This window comes from Pteronotus mesoamericanus, unplaced genomic scaffold, assembly GCF_021234165.1.
Source record: "Pteronotus mesoamericanus isolate MK-2021 breed Mesoamerican mustached bat unplaced genomic scaffold, CSHL_Meso_final contig_164, whole genome shotgun sequence".
NCBI lineage: Eukaryota > Metazoa > Chordata > Mammalia > Chiroptera > Mormoopidae > Pteronotus > Pteronotus mesoamericanus.
In genome coordinates, this window is record NW_026555065.1 from 5,462,040 (window position 1) to 5,481,137 (window position 19,098).

Consider the following 19,098-nt stretch of genomic DNA (forward strand, 5'->3'; position numbering starts at 1 on the left):
CTTTCTTCGTGACCTAGTTCCCTTTAGTCATGTCTGCATGCTTCTTTACTTCCTGAGAACTTCCACTCACGCCTGTCTGGCGGCCTCTGCCACCTCGACTGGGCCCGGTGAGCAGAGAAATGGCCGGCAGCCTTACACTGGAAGGCTTGCCACCCACTACACGGGCCTCTCCTAGACCCTTAGGGTTTGCCTGGTACCTCAGGATTGCGCCATCTCTGCTCCCTCCTGGCCCTGAAGAATTGGTTTTGCCCTCAGCTGAAGAACTCTCTTCCTCCGGTTTGCCCCGGATTGCTTTGGTGTCCTCCAGCCTTCTCCCCCATCACCATCTTGGTGCAGTTGAGTTGCCTTGAGTCCAGGGCTTTGAGGCTTTGGACAGAAAAACAACAAAGATCAGTGGAAACTGATGTGTGTAAGTGAGAAAACTGGGGTCCAGTGAAAAGGTGGACTGGAGATTCTGAAGTTCCTTCCAGCTCTAACATTTCTAAAAAGGTCTATCCAAAGGTTGACCGCCTGAAAAACTAGCAGGGTTCTGTGTGCACCCAGACCCAGGACCAATTTCTTACGGCATTTTAAATGAACATGGGCACCAAGTTTTACTTTGGACTCTCCCTGCTCTCAGATGAGGCCCCCTGGTTAGAGAACAAGGTGCAGGGAGTCGGGATTCCAGGGACCAGTGTATGCACTTACATTCTCATGAAATGGTGCCCTTGTCTATGGGAGGGTTCCCAGGAGATGTGGTGTTCCTGCTACCTCTGCTCTCGTTAACACCCTTCTTTGTGTTGAAATACTGATGAATGGACCCCAGGTGCAAGCCTTGGTTCCCAAATCCAGGAGGGCCCAAAGAGCACCACGTTCTACCCAAACGAGCCATGACATGCCAATTATTTGCTTCTCTGGAGAAACCTCAGCCTGAAAATCTGTTTAATTACCATGGGAGATAATCTTTTAAACATAGCTTTACATTCTTTAAAGACTTTTCCCTGTGAGAGTAGGAAGGTTTATTTGAACATGGGATTGGATTGTTTATTTTCATTTCCAGAAGAAGGACTGCTACCTGGTAGTTATCAAGAAGCCTGAACCCTGGAGGATTTATTTTTTAAGTCTGTACCTCCTCACTGATAGTTTGTCAGTAACATTGTAATAATTAGTTTGTAGTATTGTCATACTCTTTCTCAGTGTAAATCTTGCACTTTGCTCATGATTCCAGGCCTATAATTACCTGGTATTTTTCAGGTATCCCTATCAGGTTGGGTTTACTTACCCTAGATGCGCGTACCAAGAGTCAATGTTCCCAAGGGTTTCCTCACAGGAAGAAGATCATACCTGTAAATCCATTAGCCTCAAAGGCCTACCTGGAGCTGTAGTCACTCAGACACCAATTTTCCAACTTGGGGCACCCAGCAGATTCATTAAATTCTTCCCCACTAGAATGCAAGCTTAGGCCAGCAGGGCCTCTCGTGTTGTGTTCGACCTGACGGCTCTAAGGCCCAGGGCAATCCCTGCTCGTAATAGGTAAGCTGCTGCAAGTCAGCAGGTCTTCATGTGGAGAGGTGTGTATTGTACCAAAATATGAACAATGTACAAAATCAAGCAGAGGGCCTGCTCTAGGCCTTCTTTCCCCACATCACTTTAAGAGCAAGTGGTCTTGAGGCATTTGCTGGACCTGATGCTGTAGGCTGAGATCTCTAGGCCTTCCTTGAAGAACATACCTCTTTGCATTAAGGAAAGGAGTAACTGTATTGAACATAGATTTGCAAGGGGAGGAAAAAAAGTTTGTGGAAAACTGATTAAATCTTGGTCTTAAATCTCTCCTTCTAGGTCCTAATGGGGAGAAGAGCTGGCCCAGGAACTACCCATCATGTGGGGGCCTGATGCAGTCCCCAATAGACCTGCACAGTGACATCCTCCAGTACAATGGCAACCTTGTGCCCCTGAAGTTCCAAGGCTACAATGTGTCTGCCAATGAGCAATTTACGCTGATCAATAATGGCCATTCAGGTGAGGGAGACCCTGGAGAGTTGTAGGGGATGTCTGAGCTTCCCGCTGCTCCCTCTCCATCTGCCAGGGCGGGAGCTCCACGGAGGCACCCAGGGGGAGGGACAGAGGGGTGGGAGCCCTGGGTGGAGGCTTGGACCCCTCTCTCCAGGGAATGCTGGAGGCCCTGGGCTCAGGCCGTTCTGCCAGAGCAGCACCCCTCAGAAGAAGTACAAGTCTTGAGACGGGAGAGGGGACAGGTCTGAGCCCCCTGGCCATTGGCTGTGGTGTGGGAATGCAACTCTTGGGCATCATGAACAGAAGGAGCCACACAGTTCACTGCAGGCATGCACCCAGCCTTTGGAGTCAGACAAACCTGGCCTTGAATTCTGGCTTGAGTACTTATGAGTCATGAGACTCTGGATAAGAATTTTACCCTTCTTGAGCTTTCACCTGGTAAATGGGCATATTGGTGGGTACTAATGAAGATGAGAGATAATGTATGTTGGGATCTGTTGTAAAGCAGATGCTTCATAAATAGCAATTACTATTGTTGTTGTGATAGAATTCTATAGCTCGGTAGGTATTTCATTAAACGTTCTATCTTCATAGTCAGCTGTGTAAACAAACATTCATCCATTGGTCTAGTATTTTCCATCTAGGAAAATGATGGAAAACATCCATCCTTTTCCAAGGGGAACCAAGAAGGTGCTGGTGCCGCCGGAACTCCTTTAGTGAAATTGGGACATTCTCAGGAAAAGAGGCCAGGTTTCCGACCCGCAGGCTGCCTCTCTCCAGTCTCCACCGTGCTGTATCCCCCTGCCCCCGCTCTGGGCCTGGGCACGTGTTGTCTGCCTGACTCTGAAGGTTGCCCCTCCACTGCCCGCAGTGAAGCTGAAGCTGCCCCCGAGCATGCACATCCAGGGCCTCCCATCCCGCTACAGCGCCGCGCAGCTGCACCTGCACTGGGGGAACCAGGATGACCAGTACGGCTCCGAGCACACTGTTGGTGGGAAGCACTTTGCTGCCGAGGTGAGTGAGCGGCCAGGCTGGCAGAGGCTGCCCAGCGGTGGGTGATCCAGCGTTCTTCCATTTAGCTGGTGTGCAGATGAGATCAGGGCACGTGGGTGGGAGGCGGGGCACTGCCTCCATGCTCTCCACGCCCCGCCCTGTCAGCAGCAGAGGAAGGTGTAGCTACTCCAGCCACCTGTAGCTCCTCTGTAGTGTCCTGGTCCCCTTTCTCTCCCAAACAGGCTGAGTTTGTCTCTATATCTATTACAGAGCAATGCTGCTCAGAAGGCAGTGCTCCCAGGGGGGTGCATGGGACACATGTGCTCCTTTTCTGGACATCACCCTTTTTTTGGCACAGATTAAGATCCCACTAGCTTGTCCAGCTGATGCACCCCACTGCTCAATGATACTGAGCTAACTGGTCCCAGAAACTTCTCAGTCTTTCTTCACACTCCATGCTGTCTGCATAGGCCTTTCCCATCCCATCTTCCCTTTCCCTGGACATGGGCTGTGCTTGGAACGTGGGGACCCAGGTCCAGGGCTACTCTTCTGCTGTACTTGGCCACATTCAAGGGATGACTGGCATCATGGCAACCAGAGACTCGCAGAGGAGAGCGTGGTACATCAACAGAGCATTGCGTTACGTAGCCCTGACACACGAACACAAAATGCCAAAGGAAAAGAGGAGGAGACACAATGTATGCAATAGAGGGATAAGGGTGGAGTTGCTCTATTTCAGAGCTCCCATTCCAAGAGAACTTGGAAGTGTGTTCTGAATGTTTACAGGGCAATACAAGGAGATAAATACTACTGATCAGCCAGTGGAGCCCACAGTAAATACTGACATGACCACTTTCCTCTGTTTTGTAATTGTTGAACTACTTAATGTCTCAGGCTAATTATAGGTTGAGTTACAAATGTGGAAAGACTATAATTCTGGTGCAGTAGGATGGCACTACTGGAGGTGCACATACTTCAGACCAGGTCCTTCTCTGAACCTCCAAGACTGTAGCTCTTCCAGGCTAATTGCAATGTGGAGGCTCCTACTTCGCCATGGGGGATAAAGAAGGAGTTACAGTGTAGGCTGGGAGGGCTTGGACATTTTGAGATATTTCTAGTTATTGTATTTTCTGCTATTAAGCCACATCATCAGACGAAGAGGCTGGTGAAGATGGGCCATAAATGTCAATAACAGAGAAAATACATCAAGTTAACCCTAAAGTGATGGGTTCTCTATGCAGGGTCCTTTAGAATGCAGATGTTCTTCTGAGTTGAGCCTATATAAGAAAACTTAGTCCCGTCAGCAGGGAATTCCCTTCTGTTTTGTTAGCCTTCACCTCCTCTTGACTGAACCTGAACACGGTGAGAAAAGTGCTTAAGACAGAGCACAGGCTCAGAGTCAAGTATAACAAAGAAATAGGGCTCTAGGACCTCTGGAGTTTTAGCCATGAAGAATTCTGCTCCGTCTGTCAAAGCGATGCCAAGTAAGGATGGCGAGGGGCAATGTGGGAAGCCACATCGTTCAGGGGAAAAATGGTGAAGTAGGAGCCCCTAGGAAATCCTTACCAGAGGAGCACTTAAAAGAAAAAATAATTTGATATAATTTTTAAAAATTAGAAAGGACCACTTGAAAAATGGGGAACATTGAGCTGTATTCAATAAAATATTCTTGAATTCTGAATGTAACCATATAAAGTGGAAAAAGAGGTGGATTAAAAAAAAGAGGTAAAATCTCAATGTGTCATAGCCCCAAGAGGCAAAGAACCAACAAAAATGCATGTGTCATATCTACAGATCTATTTACTAATATAGTACTTTGGAGAACAAGTGATATCACCTTTAGCATTAAAAATCAGGTTTAACATTGTCAGAATTTGCCATTACAATGTCTTGATACTTACCTAGGTTTTTTTTTTCCACTTGAGACCAAATATTAGACCATATGTTTTAATACACGTGAGGAAGACAGATAAAGAATGTAAGCCTGATAAAAAGAATCCCTGTGTCTTCTATACACTTCTTTTCCACATGTCTAATTGTAAGGTGACTCTCTTGGCTCTTGTCCTGGCAGCAGCATTGTGCCCATCTCCGTGTCATCAATCCCCAGCAGAACTGTCCCCACTGGAACGACATCAGTAGAGTTGGCTCCCTGGATATTATTCCCTATAGTTAGTTATCTTTAGTGTCCCATTCCCAGGAGGAAATGTTAATCAGTCGTACCATCGTTGCTCTCAAGAGGATGTGCCAAAACCCGTGTAGAAGTTTTCTTCTTGGAAGTCGTGGTCCCAGTTACTGAGCTTACTTCAGCTGAGTTAAGTGTTGCCTCATTATTGGGCTCAGCTATGGAGGAATTAGGAAAAACATCCCAAGTATTAAAATTGACAGTAACATCATTTGTAGGGAATAGAAGGGGCAGTGGTCTTTGAATGTACTCATCAAATTTTATGGGAGTGAAGCAATTTAGCTTGTTTATACAATGAAGTTTGTCCCTTTTAGAATTAAACACCAGTCTTCTGCTGTGTCCTCCATTGTTCTTCCAGCACGTTTGGGCGTCCTAGCCAGCCTGCAACTCTGCCGTTCCATTCCTAGCTGTTTATCCAGGAGAAATGAAAGCACATGTCCACACAAAAGCTTGCACATAAATGATCGAGAGCAGATTTACTTGTAGTAGCCAGTGTAGCTCTGGAAGCTAGAAGTCCCAGATCAAGATCTGGCAGAGTGGGTTTATGATAAGCGCTCTTTCCCTGGCTTGCTGATGGCGGCCTTCTTGCTGGCTCTTCACATGATGGAGAAAGAGAGCACGGGACTTCACCTAGACTTTTTACACCTGAGATTTCTCAAAAACTTTTCTCCTCACTTTGATAATGACAATTTCTGCTTTGGAAAAAAAGAGTTTAGAATTTTCTTTTGTGAAGGTTAGAGTCTACATTCATGGAGCTACGTTTTTGTTTTATTGCCAGTTAAAATATGGTTGATAAAACCTTGATAAAACCATGTGGTGATTTTCTCTGCCTGAGGGATAAATATGTGTCCTCTCTGGATACAATTCTGATTAAGGCACAGTTAGAGGATTACTGCCCCAGGCCCCAGTGCTTCCAGATCTGGTGCCGAGTGGCCAGACACATGAGACCATCTTGGCCCAGGCTCCAAAACAAGGAAGAAAAACCAGAAGGGAGAAGTGCTCCAAAGTATCCACGGTTTTTCATGGCTAGTATAAAAACTCATTCATCCATTCATTCATTCATTATCTACTGTGCACACAGCACTTTCCAAGCATCATATGACACTGGGATACAATGGATTAGTAAGATGGACAGTCTGCCTTGGCAGAGTTTGCAGGGAAGAATGGGGAAAAAGGGAAACTGGGGAGGCCACGAGGGGAGGGCCTGAGAGGCGTAATCTGCCTGGGGGGAAGTCTGTCCTCCCCATTGGATTCCAGTCTCTTGCAAAAGAAAAAAGTGCCTGTGAGTCATACTCCCCCTTATAAGTGGCCTCTTGCCCCCTACAGATGCATATTGTCCACTATAACTCGGACCTGTACCCCAACGCCAGCACCGCCAGTAACAAGTCAGAAGGCCTCGCTGTCCTAGCTATTCTCATAGAGGTAAGAGATGTTAAAAGGGATTTTACATGAAATTTGAAGCTGGGATGATATCAGCCTTAACATTTGGTTCCACGCACGCCTACCTGTTGGATGTGTGCGGCTCAGTTGCATTTTGGCTGTGTCTCGCCTCCAGAGCTCGGGGTGTTCCCCTACAGAGTTCCTTCTCTCCGGCCTGGAGGCAGCGCTTTCTGTGGCTGGGCAGCAGAAATGGGCATCACTTTTGTGGCATTGGAAAAATGAGCCCTAGTCCCCAGCCCAACTGCATAAGGCATAGAATTGCCCAGTTGGATGGGACATGTGAGTGTGTGGGTAGGGGGGGAGGAGGGAGGGCATGGGAATGATTCATTTCAGGGCACGACCTGAAGCCTGACCTCCTGACACAACCCCTGTCATCCTAGTTCCATCCTTTACATGAATCCTGGAAGCAGTTCTTTCCTGATCTCAGAAAATGAGACTATCTCCTGATTCACCTGCATTATTTTTCCCTAATGAGACAGCATGTACCTTGTTTCCTACTTGCCTTGCATGAACTCTCACTCCCTTAAGTTCTACTTAGAGAGCATGCCTTCAGGCTCACAGCCAGATAATCAGGAGCACAAGCTCTATCTCTTGCCCTGGGACACTCCAGCCCCAGTGCCTTGAGTTGGAAACATTATATCCTGAGTTACAGAAGGGCAGGTCCATTACACCACCCCATGCCAGCCTAGTGACCCATCACGGCCTGACAGTGGTGACCATGTACCCCCCAGCCAGGCCCCTCAATGAGCAATTATCAGCCCAGGCTCAGGCCACAGAATTCTGTCCCAGTTCAACCTGCCCTGTCTCTGTTGCAGATGGGCTCCTTCAATCCATCCTATGACAAGATCTTCAGTCACCTTCAAGATGTAAAGTACAAAGGTGAGTGGCCCTGGGATGCTAATTCACCCTCTGTTGGAGGCAGATGTAATGACTCCCTTGTGACCTGAAGGGGAATGAATGCTGAGGGGAGGTGTTGTCTATGACCAGGTCCTTGGGTGGGATGGCCCAGAAAGGGGCTAGTTCGCGTTTCTAGGCTCAGTCATATGCTCAGTTGCTTCTTTGCCATGGGGAGCAAGGACAATACCGTCCCCCAACATGTCTCTCCAGGCCAAGAAGTGCACATTCCAGCGTTCAGCATTGAAGAGCTTCTTCCTGAGAGGCCTGAAGAGTATTATCGCTACAAAGGGTCCCTGACCACACCTCCTTGCTACCCCACAGTGCTCTGGACAGTTTTCAGGAACCCCGTACAAATTTCGCAGGAGCAGGTAAGTGTCATGCTCCTCAGGTCAGAGACCACGTGGTATCACTCATATCATAATCAATGACTTGCTTCCCTCACTTTGAGTTTCACTGGCGGCTACTCAGATGCTCACCAAATGTCACAGGTGTGTGGGAAATGCTGCAGAAGTTACATGGGGCTATCAAGTCAAGTAGGAAAATGAATCTGTTTCTTTAAGAGAAGAGTTGTTAAGTTGCATTTCCTAGTCTATCCCTCAGTGGATGGTATTCACCTCTGAGGTGGGAGAGGACACGCTTCCTTTATAGGGGTGGAATAAAGGAAGGAGCAGGTTAAATCATTTAATATACCAGAGAGCTGGGACTGCAGCAATGAGTGAGGCTCTCTGCCCTCAAGAAGCTCACAGTCTAGTGCAAAACTGAGCAATAGGAGCCTCAGAAATCATCTCTAACCCTCGCACTTTACAGGTGAGAAAAGTGATGGTTAGAGAGTTGACAATACTGCGGGATCACCACTGGTTAGTGACAGAGCTAAGACCAGGCCACTGGCCGCCCCTCTACTCCACAGCCTCAATTCATCAAGAGGTAAAAAGGCTGTCAGGAGCCAGGGCCGGGGGAGTGCTGCGCACGGGCTCGTGGCCCACTCCACCCTTCGCCCCCTCCACATTGTGGCTCCTTTTGTACTATGAGTTACTGATCTCATAGTACCTAAGAGTAACCAAGAGAACGGGCAAGCAAGTAGGCGGACAGGAATAACAACATGATGAATCAAGAGGAGAAATGTGCGGGAAAGCAGTAACATTCTAACCCAGAAATGGCCTTGGAAAGAGATTGTACAATCCATGTGGGTATATGAAAATTCCATGGAGCTGGCAATCAGATGACCTGTGAAATCCTGCCTCCCTCTTTCTGTTCCTTTTGATGGGACCCCCCAGCCCCTCTGATTTAGAGTTGAGTTCCAAATCAGGCTCAGTACGGTCTCCAGGAGAGGCTGAAGAGCCCCTCGAGCACCCCAGATTTCCCTACCTGCATGCAGATCTCAGGCACAATCTGGAGCTAACAGCACTGACCTACCCCCAAGCCTGGGAGGTGGGAAGGCAGCCCAGCCCGCCCCATGCCTGGTCACCCGCGTGCCCCCAAGGAAGGGGAGCAGTTCTCTGGCTCACCCACTGTCATCTACTGTGTTGCCCACAACACCCTGGAGTGGGAGCTGGTAGTCTCCTCCTTCTAGAGGCAAGGGGGCTGTCACTCTGCCTGCAGGGTGTTTCTGCTTTTCTCCCCACAGCTTCTGGCTCTGGAGACAGCTCTGTACTGCACACAGGAGAACGACCCATCCCCCATAGAAATGGTCAATAACTTCCGGCGGGTCCAGAAATTCGATGAGAGGTTGGTGTACACCTCCTTCCGACAAGGTGAGGTGATGCAGGGTGCGTGGGGTGGCACAGTGTGGGGAGTGTGGTGCCAAGGCATCTGTCAAGTATGGACTGGGGTGCCCTGCCCTCAGGTTTTGTCCCAGATGCCTTTAGGTGGGTTAAGAGCACTCTGGCCGTCAAAAGAACAAAGGTACACGAGCAGCTACTGTGTGTGGGTGGGTTTACTGAGGTCACCCTTGACCCACTCTTGACTTCCCTGAGCCTTTGTAGGGAAGCACACGCCAGGGCCACCCCCCCACCCCAGGCACGTGGACCGGAGCCCTCATTAGCTCTGGGGGCCTCCCTCCGATGGAGGAAGAGAGAACACTCTGGGGTACCTCTCCGCTCTGGAGGCCCACCCCTTCTCCTAGGATGTATGACTGCACCCTTTTCATGAGATCACACTTCTGACTCCTTATTCTGGGCTTTCTTAGCATCAAGGCCCACCTCCAGCCTTGCTAGGTGAGTCGCGGCACTGCCAGTGCCATCAGTGCCCAGGGACGCTCCTTTGAAAGGAGTCACGTCCGTGGTCACAATGTAGGAGGTCCCCCCGGCATGTGCACTCACCGTCTTTTTGTCTCACCTCCTTGAAGCTTGCTTAAGCACAGGCACACAGATTCTTTATGTGAAATGAAATGGAATAGTTTTCTTTATTTATGATGCTAGGAAAGCTCGGTTCTTCCTTTTACATCGGTAACCCTAATTCCCCAGAAGGACATTTAACATCTTTACTTGCTCAGTATCTACATCAATATTGCTAAAAGCTAGGGGTCCAGGAAAGCAGGCAAGGGGGACTCTTGGGGCCCACACCCTTCTTCATGCTTCCACATTTTCTCTCACTGTAGATGCTAGAGCGGCTCCCAGCGTGGGAGTCTCGGGTGGTCAGAAGCGGGTAGGCCTGTGGAAGTGTCACTTTATCCTCTGCCACATCACTTGTGACCAAACTGGGCCAGATGTTCATGGCCTTTGTAACCCATTCGCCAGAAAATCAGCTCTCCTTGTCTAACCTGGTACACCTTTTTGATTCCTTTTTTATTGTGTGAGATTATAAGTATCACCTACTAAGCTTAGTGGAACATATGAAGATTGTATTTCAGAGCCCTTGTCAGAAGGCTGTAGAAATATGCCCTTCTGAATCAACCCCTACATCTGGTGAGAATTATGTCCTTCTCTATCAGTTACTTAACCAAGAACTGCCCAAGAATTTCTCTCTCGTGTTCTCTCCAAATACTACTAGGTAAGTAGTTCCCTCTTTCCTTCAATTTTCTGGTCTGAGAACTGAAATCTGTGAACAAAGGACCTTCCTAAAAATTGAGAATGTATTGGATCTATGATGATGACTGTAAAATCTTTCCTAGGAAATGCCTCAAGTGTACAGAATTATCCCTTTGTGATCTATTCTGGATATAAGTTTCTCTTTTCCTATTCCTCTAAATATAGAGTACATAGTAGTCAAAGGTTTAATGGAAATACTCCAACTCAAAAATAAAGTAAAAAACTCTGCCTGAAGATAAGGGACTTTGCCCACATAGGTAGAATTTTGCTGGTGGTTCAAGGATAATAATCAGCTCCGTTCTCTGGGCTAGTATATACAAGTCACAGGTCACAGGGGACACAGTGACAAAGACTCCCCTTAGTCAGAAGTAGGCTCAAGGCCTCACTTTGTTTCCTCCTAGTGGTGTGATATGGGCTGATTATTTCCTTTCTTGGGCCTCGCTTTCCTCGGCCATAGGATAACAGGTTGGACTGGGTGCGCTAATGAACTTCCAGTGCTAACATGTTATGATTCTAAGTGTACACTAACGACTGCCCATCCTGACTTTACATTGCAGGGACAGTGTTTGAGGGCAGAGACAGAGGATCAGAAGAAACTACGCAGGAACTTGAGTCTGACATCCCAAAGTAACCCTCCACTTGTAACGATCAACTGTGGCATTGGGAGTAATTAGCCATCTTCTTAGACCAGCTGAGGTCTAAGTTGGTGCTTGCAGAGTGGGCAGTGCAGTCAGACGGCAGCAGGGCGCTTCAGCAGACCCTCCCGGCCTGGCTGAGGGAGCTTGAGGGGCCTCTGGGCAGAAGCCCACAGACCACGCCCAGGCCTGGCATGTCAAGATCAAAGCCCAAATGCAGCTTTGCCACTGCCCCTCCTGCACAGCTCACCCAGAGCTGCGGCTCTTGGGAGCCCAGGCTGGGCCCAGCTCTCTCCTGGGAGCGAGAACCACGGCAGTCCCAGGCAAAGCTGTTCATTTGGAGGCTGATTATAGAAACTTGGCCAGAATTCTCCCCTCCCTCTCACTCCCAAAAGATGCAGGCAGCAAACGAAGCTGTTCCCAGGCGTGGTGAGGAGGCGACCCCAAGGGAGGGAAGCCCCAGACCTCACGCCACAGGGCGCCTGCATTCATGAGGGACCTCTCACACCAACCTGAAGCGGGCCTCGGGCATGCCGTTCAAAGGTGTGTGGGTGAGCCTGCTTGTCAGCGTGAACCTTGAGCAATCTGGACTCGATTATTTGTATACTCTGCCACTGAAACATGTCTGTCATGAGGTGTGGTTTACTCAGGGTTTTCTCTGGAAGCTGTCAGGAACTACAGGGTTGGAAAACTTTGCCAGGAGGAAAGTAATGTTAAGGAAACCCTCCGGGAGAGAAAGTTCATGGACTTGAAGAGGAGGGTCTGAGATTTAACCAAATGGGAGCAATTGGGACCGAATTGTTAACTTGACCCTTCTTTTTCCTTGGCTGTGCTTAGGAAGGAGTACAGGACCTGGTTTCTGTCCTCAAGAGGGGTTTAGTCTAACCGTGACTTAGTCCCAGGGCAGGGTTTTTCTACCCATGCACTATTGACATTTGGGGGCTGGGTGATTCTTGTGGGGGCTCCCCTTAGCATCGTAGCATGAGCAGCACCCTTGGCTTCTCCCCACTAGATGCCCGTAGCATACCCCCACTTATAATGGCCCAAAATGTCTCCAGACGTGGCCAAATGTCTCTGGGGAAGGAAGGGCAAAATTGCCCCTGATTGAGAACGACAGCCCCAGGGATTGTACATGATTTTCCTAGGGCTAGACTGATGTCTTCCTCATATCACAGGATTCTAAGAGCTTTGTATCACATGCCCTGGTCTTTATTCTATTACAGTATGACATTTTTCAATCTGGTGATGGTTACCCCCGAGACAATAAGATTGGGGCTACTAATATAGAATGACCGAACCCAAGAGAAACTCTGACCCCCCCATATTTTTTTTAGAACTTGAGTATTCTTTTTATATCACTGGGTATGTCCAAGGCTAGGAGAAGTAGATGACAGAGAACTATTCACCATTAAGATTACAAGACATCTCCTAGGTAGCAACTTTCTTCAGAATCCCTTCATCGTTCTTCTCCCTCACTTTTGTACAAGTTTTTCTCTCATAAATGTTGTTTTTTTGTTGCCTTTGGTGAAAATGCCCACCCTTTATGGAGAGGTGAAAGTCATGCCAGGCACTTCTTTCAGCTCTTAAAAGGTGCCTCTTCTAAGTGGCACAAATGGAAAACTTGAACTGAAGAGGGGAAACAAGACTCGTTGTCCTTAAGGTGGGGTGTCCTTAGGGTGGGGCCCCTTCCTCCAGGACCCCAGCTTGGGGCCCTTCTGGATCTCGCAGGAAGTCAGATGCCCAATGTGAGGGAGGAGAAGGGCTGCAGACGCAGCGGCCTGATGCCTGGTTCCTTCAAAATGACCTCTTCTTAGCCTCAGACACAAACATGGGGTCCAGATGGTGACGGGCAGTCATGCAAGAGCCCATCGAACCTAAATACTAATGTTGTCTAGCCCTATTTTCAACATGTCAGGGCAAGGGAAGCTTGAGGGACCAGAGGAAGCCAAAAAGTTTCTATAATCATGTCTTTAGTGGGCCTGCTCTGAGCAATTGCATGTCCCCCTCCCCCCAGCCCCAGAGAGCTGGGGGCCAGAGGCTGCACCGTTAGCCAAGGGTGAGGCATGGTCAGGGGGCGGGGCTCTCACCCACCCGGAATCTGTGTAGTAGCACAATTAGAATCCGCTTGACCCTAAGGGAACTGCGTAGTTTTATAAAACCTTTAAAGAAGAGATAGAGAGTAAAAATCTTACAAAGCTAAGATGGCTAATTATCTAATTTTTTTGAGACCAGAATGTATGCTAAGTGGCTTTGATCTTGTGTTTCTAAAAGTTCCTATTTGTAAATAAAATCTATGAGATGGGAAAGTACAAATTCTTCCAAAGTATCCAAATTAAAGAGGAGAGGAGTTCCTACCTTCCATCTCCTCCTGGGTACAGGGGACTGAATAGTCAGGAGTAATCATCAAATGTGTTAAGCAGTTAAGTCCTAGTCCCTTCATCTAATGCAGTTTAACACACCGCCTGTTTTCTGAGCACACCCCAAGTTAGGCACTATGGGGAACAGAAAGCCCCGCCATGGATGTTGTCTTGCTCCTAACAACAAGCCTCTGGCAGAGAGCAGACCACGTGCAGAAAGACCGTGGGCAAAGGGGTCAGGCAGACAGCTGGAACCGCCCCGTGTGAGGTGGCCCTGCCGATCTTCCCAGCACTGTCCCGCCACACCCACCCGCACAGTGCAGGGCCGCCCTCGGCGCGGCAGCTGCTTTCACGTGTGCACACCATTGACTTTCCCCATGCTATTCCCTTTGGGAGGTCCCTCACCTCTTCCACCAGGAAAACGCTTTCAAAACCCAGTTCTAATCATATCCTCCCAGAAGTCTTCCTCATTCCTATGAAGGTGACTTATAGTCTCCTTCTTCAGTGCAGCTGGAATAATGTGTTCATCTCTGTGATTCTTAGTGTGCCACAGGGTAATGACTTATTACTATACAGAAAAAGAAAAACGTCTATATTGTCCACATACTACAAGCCCGTTAAGGACAGGGACGACTGGTGTCTTACTTTTCATGCCTGGCATTGTGCCTGGTGCTCATGGCAAGTTTGAAAGAATGTAACCAACCCGTCTCCCTGCCCCCTCCCCTCATCCCGTCTCTTCTGCAGAACAATTTAAACATAAGCCTGACCAATTGTTAAATTTTAGTTTTGTCTTATCTCGCTTTGCTATCAATGTGCCAACAGCATTAAAATCAATTTATTTGTTTAAGAAAAATTAAAGATCAGAACTGCCAAGTTTTGAAGGCCTGAGAGGGCATTACCTAGAGGTGCCGTCAGGCTCCCACGCGCTGGCCAGATGGGGATAAAAGGCCCCAGTCCCACCGCCCATCATTCCTTCAGCACCAACAGCTCGGCTGCCAAGGAAGCCGGCCGTGAAACCCAGCCCTAGCACACCCCTCAGAGCCCTGTGGCTCTCTCTTCCGGGCCTGCAGGCCTGCAATGCAGAAGGCAAAAAGCCCTCAGTCCCTGTCATGGCCGTAGAAAACCAGCTCCCTCATGTAATCCGGTCGAATCTTTTGGGCAGATTTGTAGAAATTACTTCTTTCTTGGGTTATTTCTTTACAGTGTTAATAAGGAGATGTCCCCAGTTAAATATGTCCTCCAAATATAGGAATGTTCTGCAGTGACTGGAGGCATCCTCCTTGCTCTTCTTACCAAAGCATCATCCAAAGGGGGAGCTAGCATGTTGGTTACCCAAGTCTATGACTTGTATGAAGCATAATAATAAGAGTTGACCATTCAAAACTAGATTACCAAAACTCTCCCTGCCTCTATTTTCACTATGTAACATGTCACTGACCAAAACAGTCCATACTTTATAAAATAATACTTTGAAAAGGATTGTGTTCCTTTTTATTCAAAATTCTGTTTGAATAAACAGAATTGCACATAGACCTAGAAAATGCTAGACTTGTTCCAGGAACCTCGAGCTGTGTCAATGAGGTGCTTGTTCCTCCGGCTGGACCTTTCTGTTTGCACTTGAGGCTTCAGAAGACCTCAAAAGCAGTTAAGCCGCATCCCTCGGTCCAGCAAGACGCCAGTGGAAGACGCAGCTCCTGAGCCAGCCAGACCAGGTAGCAATAATGCCCCTGTGGCAAGCAGCTTGCTGATCTCCTCCAGGAAGGGGTCTGTACCTTCCTTGGTGAGGCATGTGCCAGTCACACTCTCCCATGTCTATGTGGTTTCCTTCTGTGTGTCGTATTGCCCTCTCTCTGCTCACCCTGACACGTACCAGAGCTCCTTATGGTAAGTGGATGCCTCCCCCATGTCTGTACGGCGGGCACCCTTTTACCAGCCAGCTCACAAGTCCCTTTGCTACATCCTCATCCAGTGGCTCTCGCGGGCCATCCTGTCTCCGTTTCTCCTGTCTGTCCCATTGATCTTCACTGGGAACTGCTTGTCTTATTTGCCATTCAGAAACAAACCATTTCTTTAATCTGCAGATGAATTTCTCTAGCTCTGTCTCTCCTGTGCCGTCTTTGATGCCTGTTCTTGATGGTACCGCAGAGGCTCTGCTCTGACATAGGCTTTGGTTTGTCTCTCCGGGCCGTAGTTCTCTAGACGCCCCAACAGCTCTCCCTGTGCCCTCTCAAGTCTCCCCGGATTCCCCTCTCCCTTTAATTAGTAGATGCTTTGGTGTCTGCCTCCCATGGGACCCCAGCCCTCGTCCAGCTCTACAAAGAAGCCCTGCTTCCTTGATGGTTGGTGCCATCTCAACTGGCAGGGGTTGACATCCCAACATCTTCCTGCCCTGGGCTTCCTGCGGAGTAGAATTCTTCTTCAGTGTTGGGTTACACTCTTCGCTTGCTCAGTCAGGCTGCTTTGTTTTTGCTGCAGCAAAGTCTTAGCTGAAAGCATCTGTCCCAGTCTCTAGGACTTTCCTTGTCTTCATGGTTGCTTGGTCTCCTTTCACTGTTTCCAAGGGGAGGCAACTTAGGCCCTGGAGGCTAAAGCCCTGTGTAAAATTAGGCTGTTATATATAAGGCCTAACACAGTCAAGGACACTGTGAACCAGAAAACCAGGGTCCCCCTCCAGACGATCCCCCACGCTGGGCTCTTGCGATAAGTCCCATCCCTGGAGGCCCTGCTCCCGCAGACTTCGCTCAGCTCCCTAACACCAGGGCATGGGGCACCTCCTCCAGCCCCGGGACCAGGCTGCTCAGCTGTCTGGGGGCTTCACGGCTTTCAGGATGTCTGAGCTGACTGTGAAAGAAAGTAATGGCTTCAGAAAATGTCCAGTTTGATGGCTTAGCCAAGTGGTCAGGCTTACTAGTAATAGTCTTATGCGGTCAGAACTAGTTTGGTACCACAAGCATCTGGAGTTTTAGGAAGAACAAATGTGTATTTCATCAAAAGGTTTAGAAAGGAAGCCATGACTAGTTGGGGGTTTTCTGGGTTGTTGTTGTTTTTAAGATTCCAGAGGCCATGCTCGCCTCCAGGTACCTTAAAAAGAAAAAAAAAAAAATTACAGTGCGCAGAGGCCACGGCCACGCAGGTTGGAACAGAGCATACACTGTACAAACACTTGACACCCTCCCCAGGGCAAACTCACATCCTGGCTGTCTCAACAGGCCACAGACTGATCCTTGTGTTCAGGTTACAAGAGGCAGCCTGGGGCACGGAATCAGGCCAGGGGAGCCACTCTCTCTGCCGCTTGGGAGGCTGTGGGCTACTGGTGGTGGCTGACAAGGACCAAGAGAGCAGGTCACTCTGTCCTTTGTGGACAGCTCCTCTCTATACCTGCCTTGTTTATCTTTACAACCACCCAGGACCACCTAGGGAAGGCAAGCAGACTCCCAGGGACCAGACTGGGGGGAGGGAGGCTGCACACTCCCTGAGAAATGGGAGAAAAGGAGAGGAGGGAAAGGACACAGGGCTGTTGGCTTCAAGGGCACCAGCCAGACTCTAGCCCCACGACAGAAGGGGTGAACAAGACCTCACCCACAGTCTCAAGTCTGTTCCCTAGGTTGTCCAGTGGCCCAAGAGTAAGCTCCTGGCCCTTTGCTGGCATCTCATACTTGGTCAGGGCTCACTCAGGGTGTCGGCTGCCACAGGGGGCTCTGAGGACACAAGCTCTCCTTTTTGTCAGGCTGGGTGGCCACCTTCTGCATAGCTCTAGCCTGGAATAAGCATCCCTCCGTACACACACGTTCGAAGTTTCTACTGAAGTCAGAAAACCACCACCAAGAGCATATGTATAAACAGAGACTTTCTTTAGAAGGAGGGACCCACTAGGAGAGTGGGGAATAGTTTTAAGAAATCTGGAAAAAGCAGGCTGGGTAACCCAGGGGGGCTCTGTCTTACTAAAGGAGATGGAGTCACCCATGACCCTCCCAGGGATGTCCCTGACTATGAGATTTCTTCTTAGATAGCCGGACATTATTTCGGCCCCATTGAGGACTCCTGACCCACCCCATTTATTTGCAACAATAACTTGCTGAGAAAAGCCACAATTCTCTGGTTCCACACAGCACAGAAGGGAGGCTGGCATGGAGGAGGCCTTTCTTCCATTTACCCAGTGGGCCAGAGAAAAATAGAACCAAACCATGACAACACGACTGGATGGGACAGGGCAGAGACCTGGTGACAGGTTCCAACTAAGCTCTGCCTGCCCCAGCCAGCCAGAACATGGCAGGTTCCTTACTGAGGAAGACGGGTGGGTACCAGAGAAGCAAAAAACAGCCGGCCCAAGTAGACCGTGATTCTTATCCTTCCTCACCTTCCACTTTGGCCACTTTGTATTAAAAGCTGAAGTCTTGGCCAAGCCAAGAGACTACTGTGATTAAAGAACATCAGAAGGAGGGAATCACTGCATGAATCCCCTAGGTGGGCAGTTCCCTCTACCCCATCTGTATAAGCCTAGGACCTCCAAACAAACAAAATGTAGAGCTTCGACACATTGGTCAAACCCGCTGCAGGTTGACTTGGTTAATTTCCAATCTTTTCCTCCTCTTTTCAAGTGCAAGGCCCTACCTACACAGGACTGAGTCTGGGTATGTGGCCGGCAGGCCGTGCATGTGCAGCTGATGATCACTGTGATTCTCCATGTGATCTGGGCCTGTGGTACTTCCAGCCCATCCTCTATGCTTCTCTGTGCTGCTGCTCTGGCTCCTGGCCCCTTCTCACTGTGGGTCTTACTGTCAAGTCACTCTCTGATTCAAAGATGAATTGCCAATCAAATGCTCCCCTAATGAAAGACCTAATCATTCTATATAGCATGTGTACATTCAAAGAGCCTATCTAAGATCTTCTGTTGGCCATGGTTGGAAGCTATTGCCTAAATACATGCCTGAGCCCAATGTGGAGGTTGGGTGACCGGCTAGCTGACCTTGGGCATGGGTCCCTGGTTGTTCTGGACTGCTTAGGACTGTAATGGAACATGGGAGCAACCCTGATAAAGAGGCATCCTAGTGGACCTTAAGTCCAGAAAGTGGAGATGGAGTAAGTTCTTCTTCTGTAGCCCAGGTTTCTCAGTGTGGTACATGGACCATGCGCATCAGCATCAGCCAGAGGTGTTTGGTAAAAATGCAGATTCCTGGGCTCCACTCCAGACTGACTCAGTCTCTGAGGGCTGGACTCAAAGGAAGTCTACATTTTAAACAAGCTCTTCAGACGATGCCGGTGCAAATTTGAGAAGCCCTGCAGGAGAATGACCACTTTGCAAACAGCCCCCTCTAAGTACTCCAACCAGTCCTGCTAAGCCAAACACCAGAGCCCATGTGGGGAAATTCCACCTTTTGGTGGATGATTACGAAGCTTTCACTTGACTCTACACCCACGTGCTGTGGGAAGAGACGAAAGGAGGAATGTAATGTGTGTCCCCTGCCCGTTCACCAGGTATCATCTTTTCGGTGGCCCTGGCTGGTGCTCTCGGCATCTGCATTGTCCTGGCAGTATCCATCTGGCTTTACAGAAGGAAGAGGAGGTGAGCTGGTTGT

General features: G+C 48.9%; 1 protein-coding gene across 1 annotated transcript in view; it reads left to right on the forward strand.

Annotated features, from left to right (window-relative positions):
- CA12 (carbonic anhydrase 12) overlaps positions 1-19,098 on the forward strand; it is a 47,123-nt gene that overhangs the window by 25,482 nt on the left and 2,543 nt on the right. Inside the window, exons 2-9 of the mRNA XM_054565312.1 lie at positions 1,819-1,998; positions 2,864-3,006; positions 6,494-6,589; positions 7,423-7,486; positions 7,715-7,872; positions 9,129-9,255; positions 18,121-18,153; positions 18,998-19,085. Of these exons, the coding sequence (XP_054421287.1) occupies positions 1,872-1,998; positions 2,864-3,006; positions 6,494-6,589; positions 7,423-7,486; positions 7,715-7,872; positions 9,129-9,255; positions 18,121-18,153; positions 18,998-19,085 (836 nt within the window). The 5' untranslated portion in view covers positions 1,819-1,871. The remainder of the gene's footprint in view (positions 1-1,818; positions 1,999-2,863; positions 3,007-6,493; positions 6,590-7,422; positions 7,487-7,714; positions 7,873-9,128; positions 9,256-18,120; positions 18,154-18,997; positions 19,086-19,098) is intronic.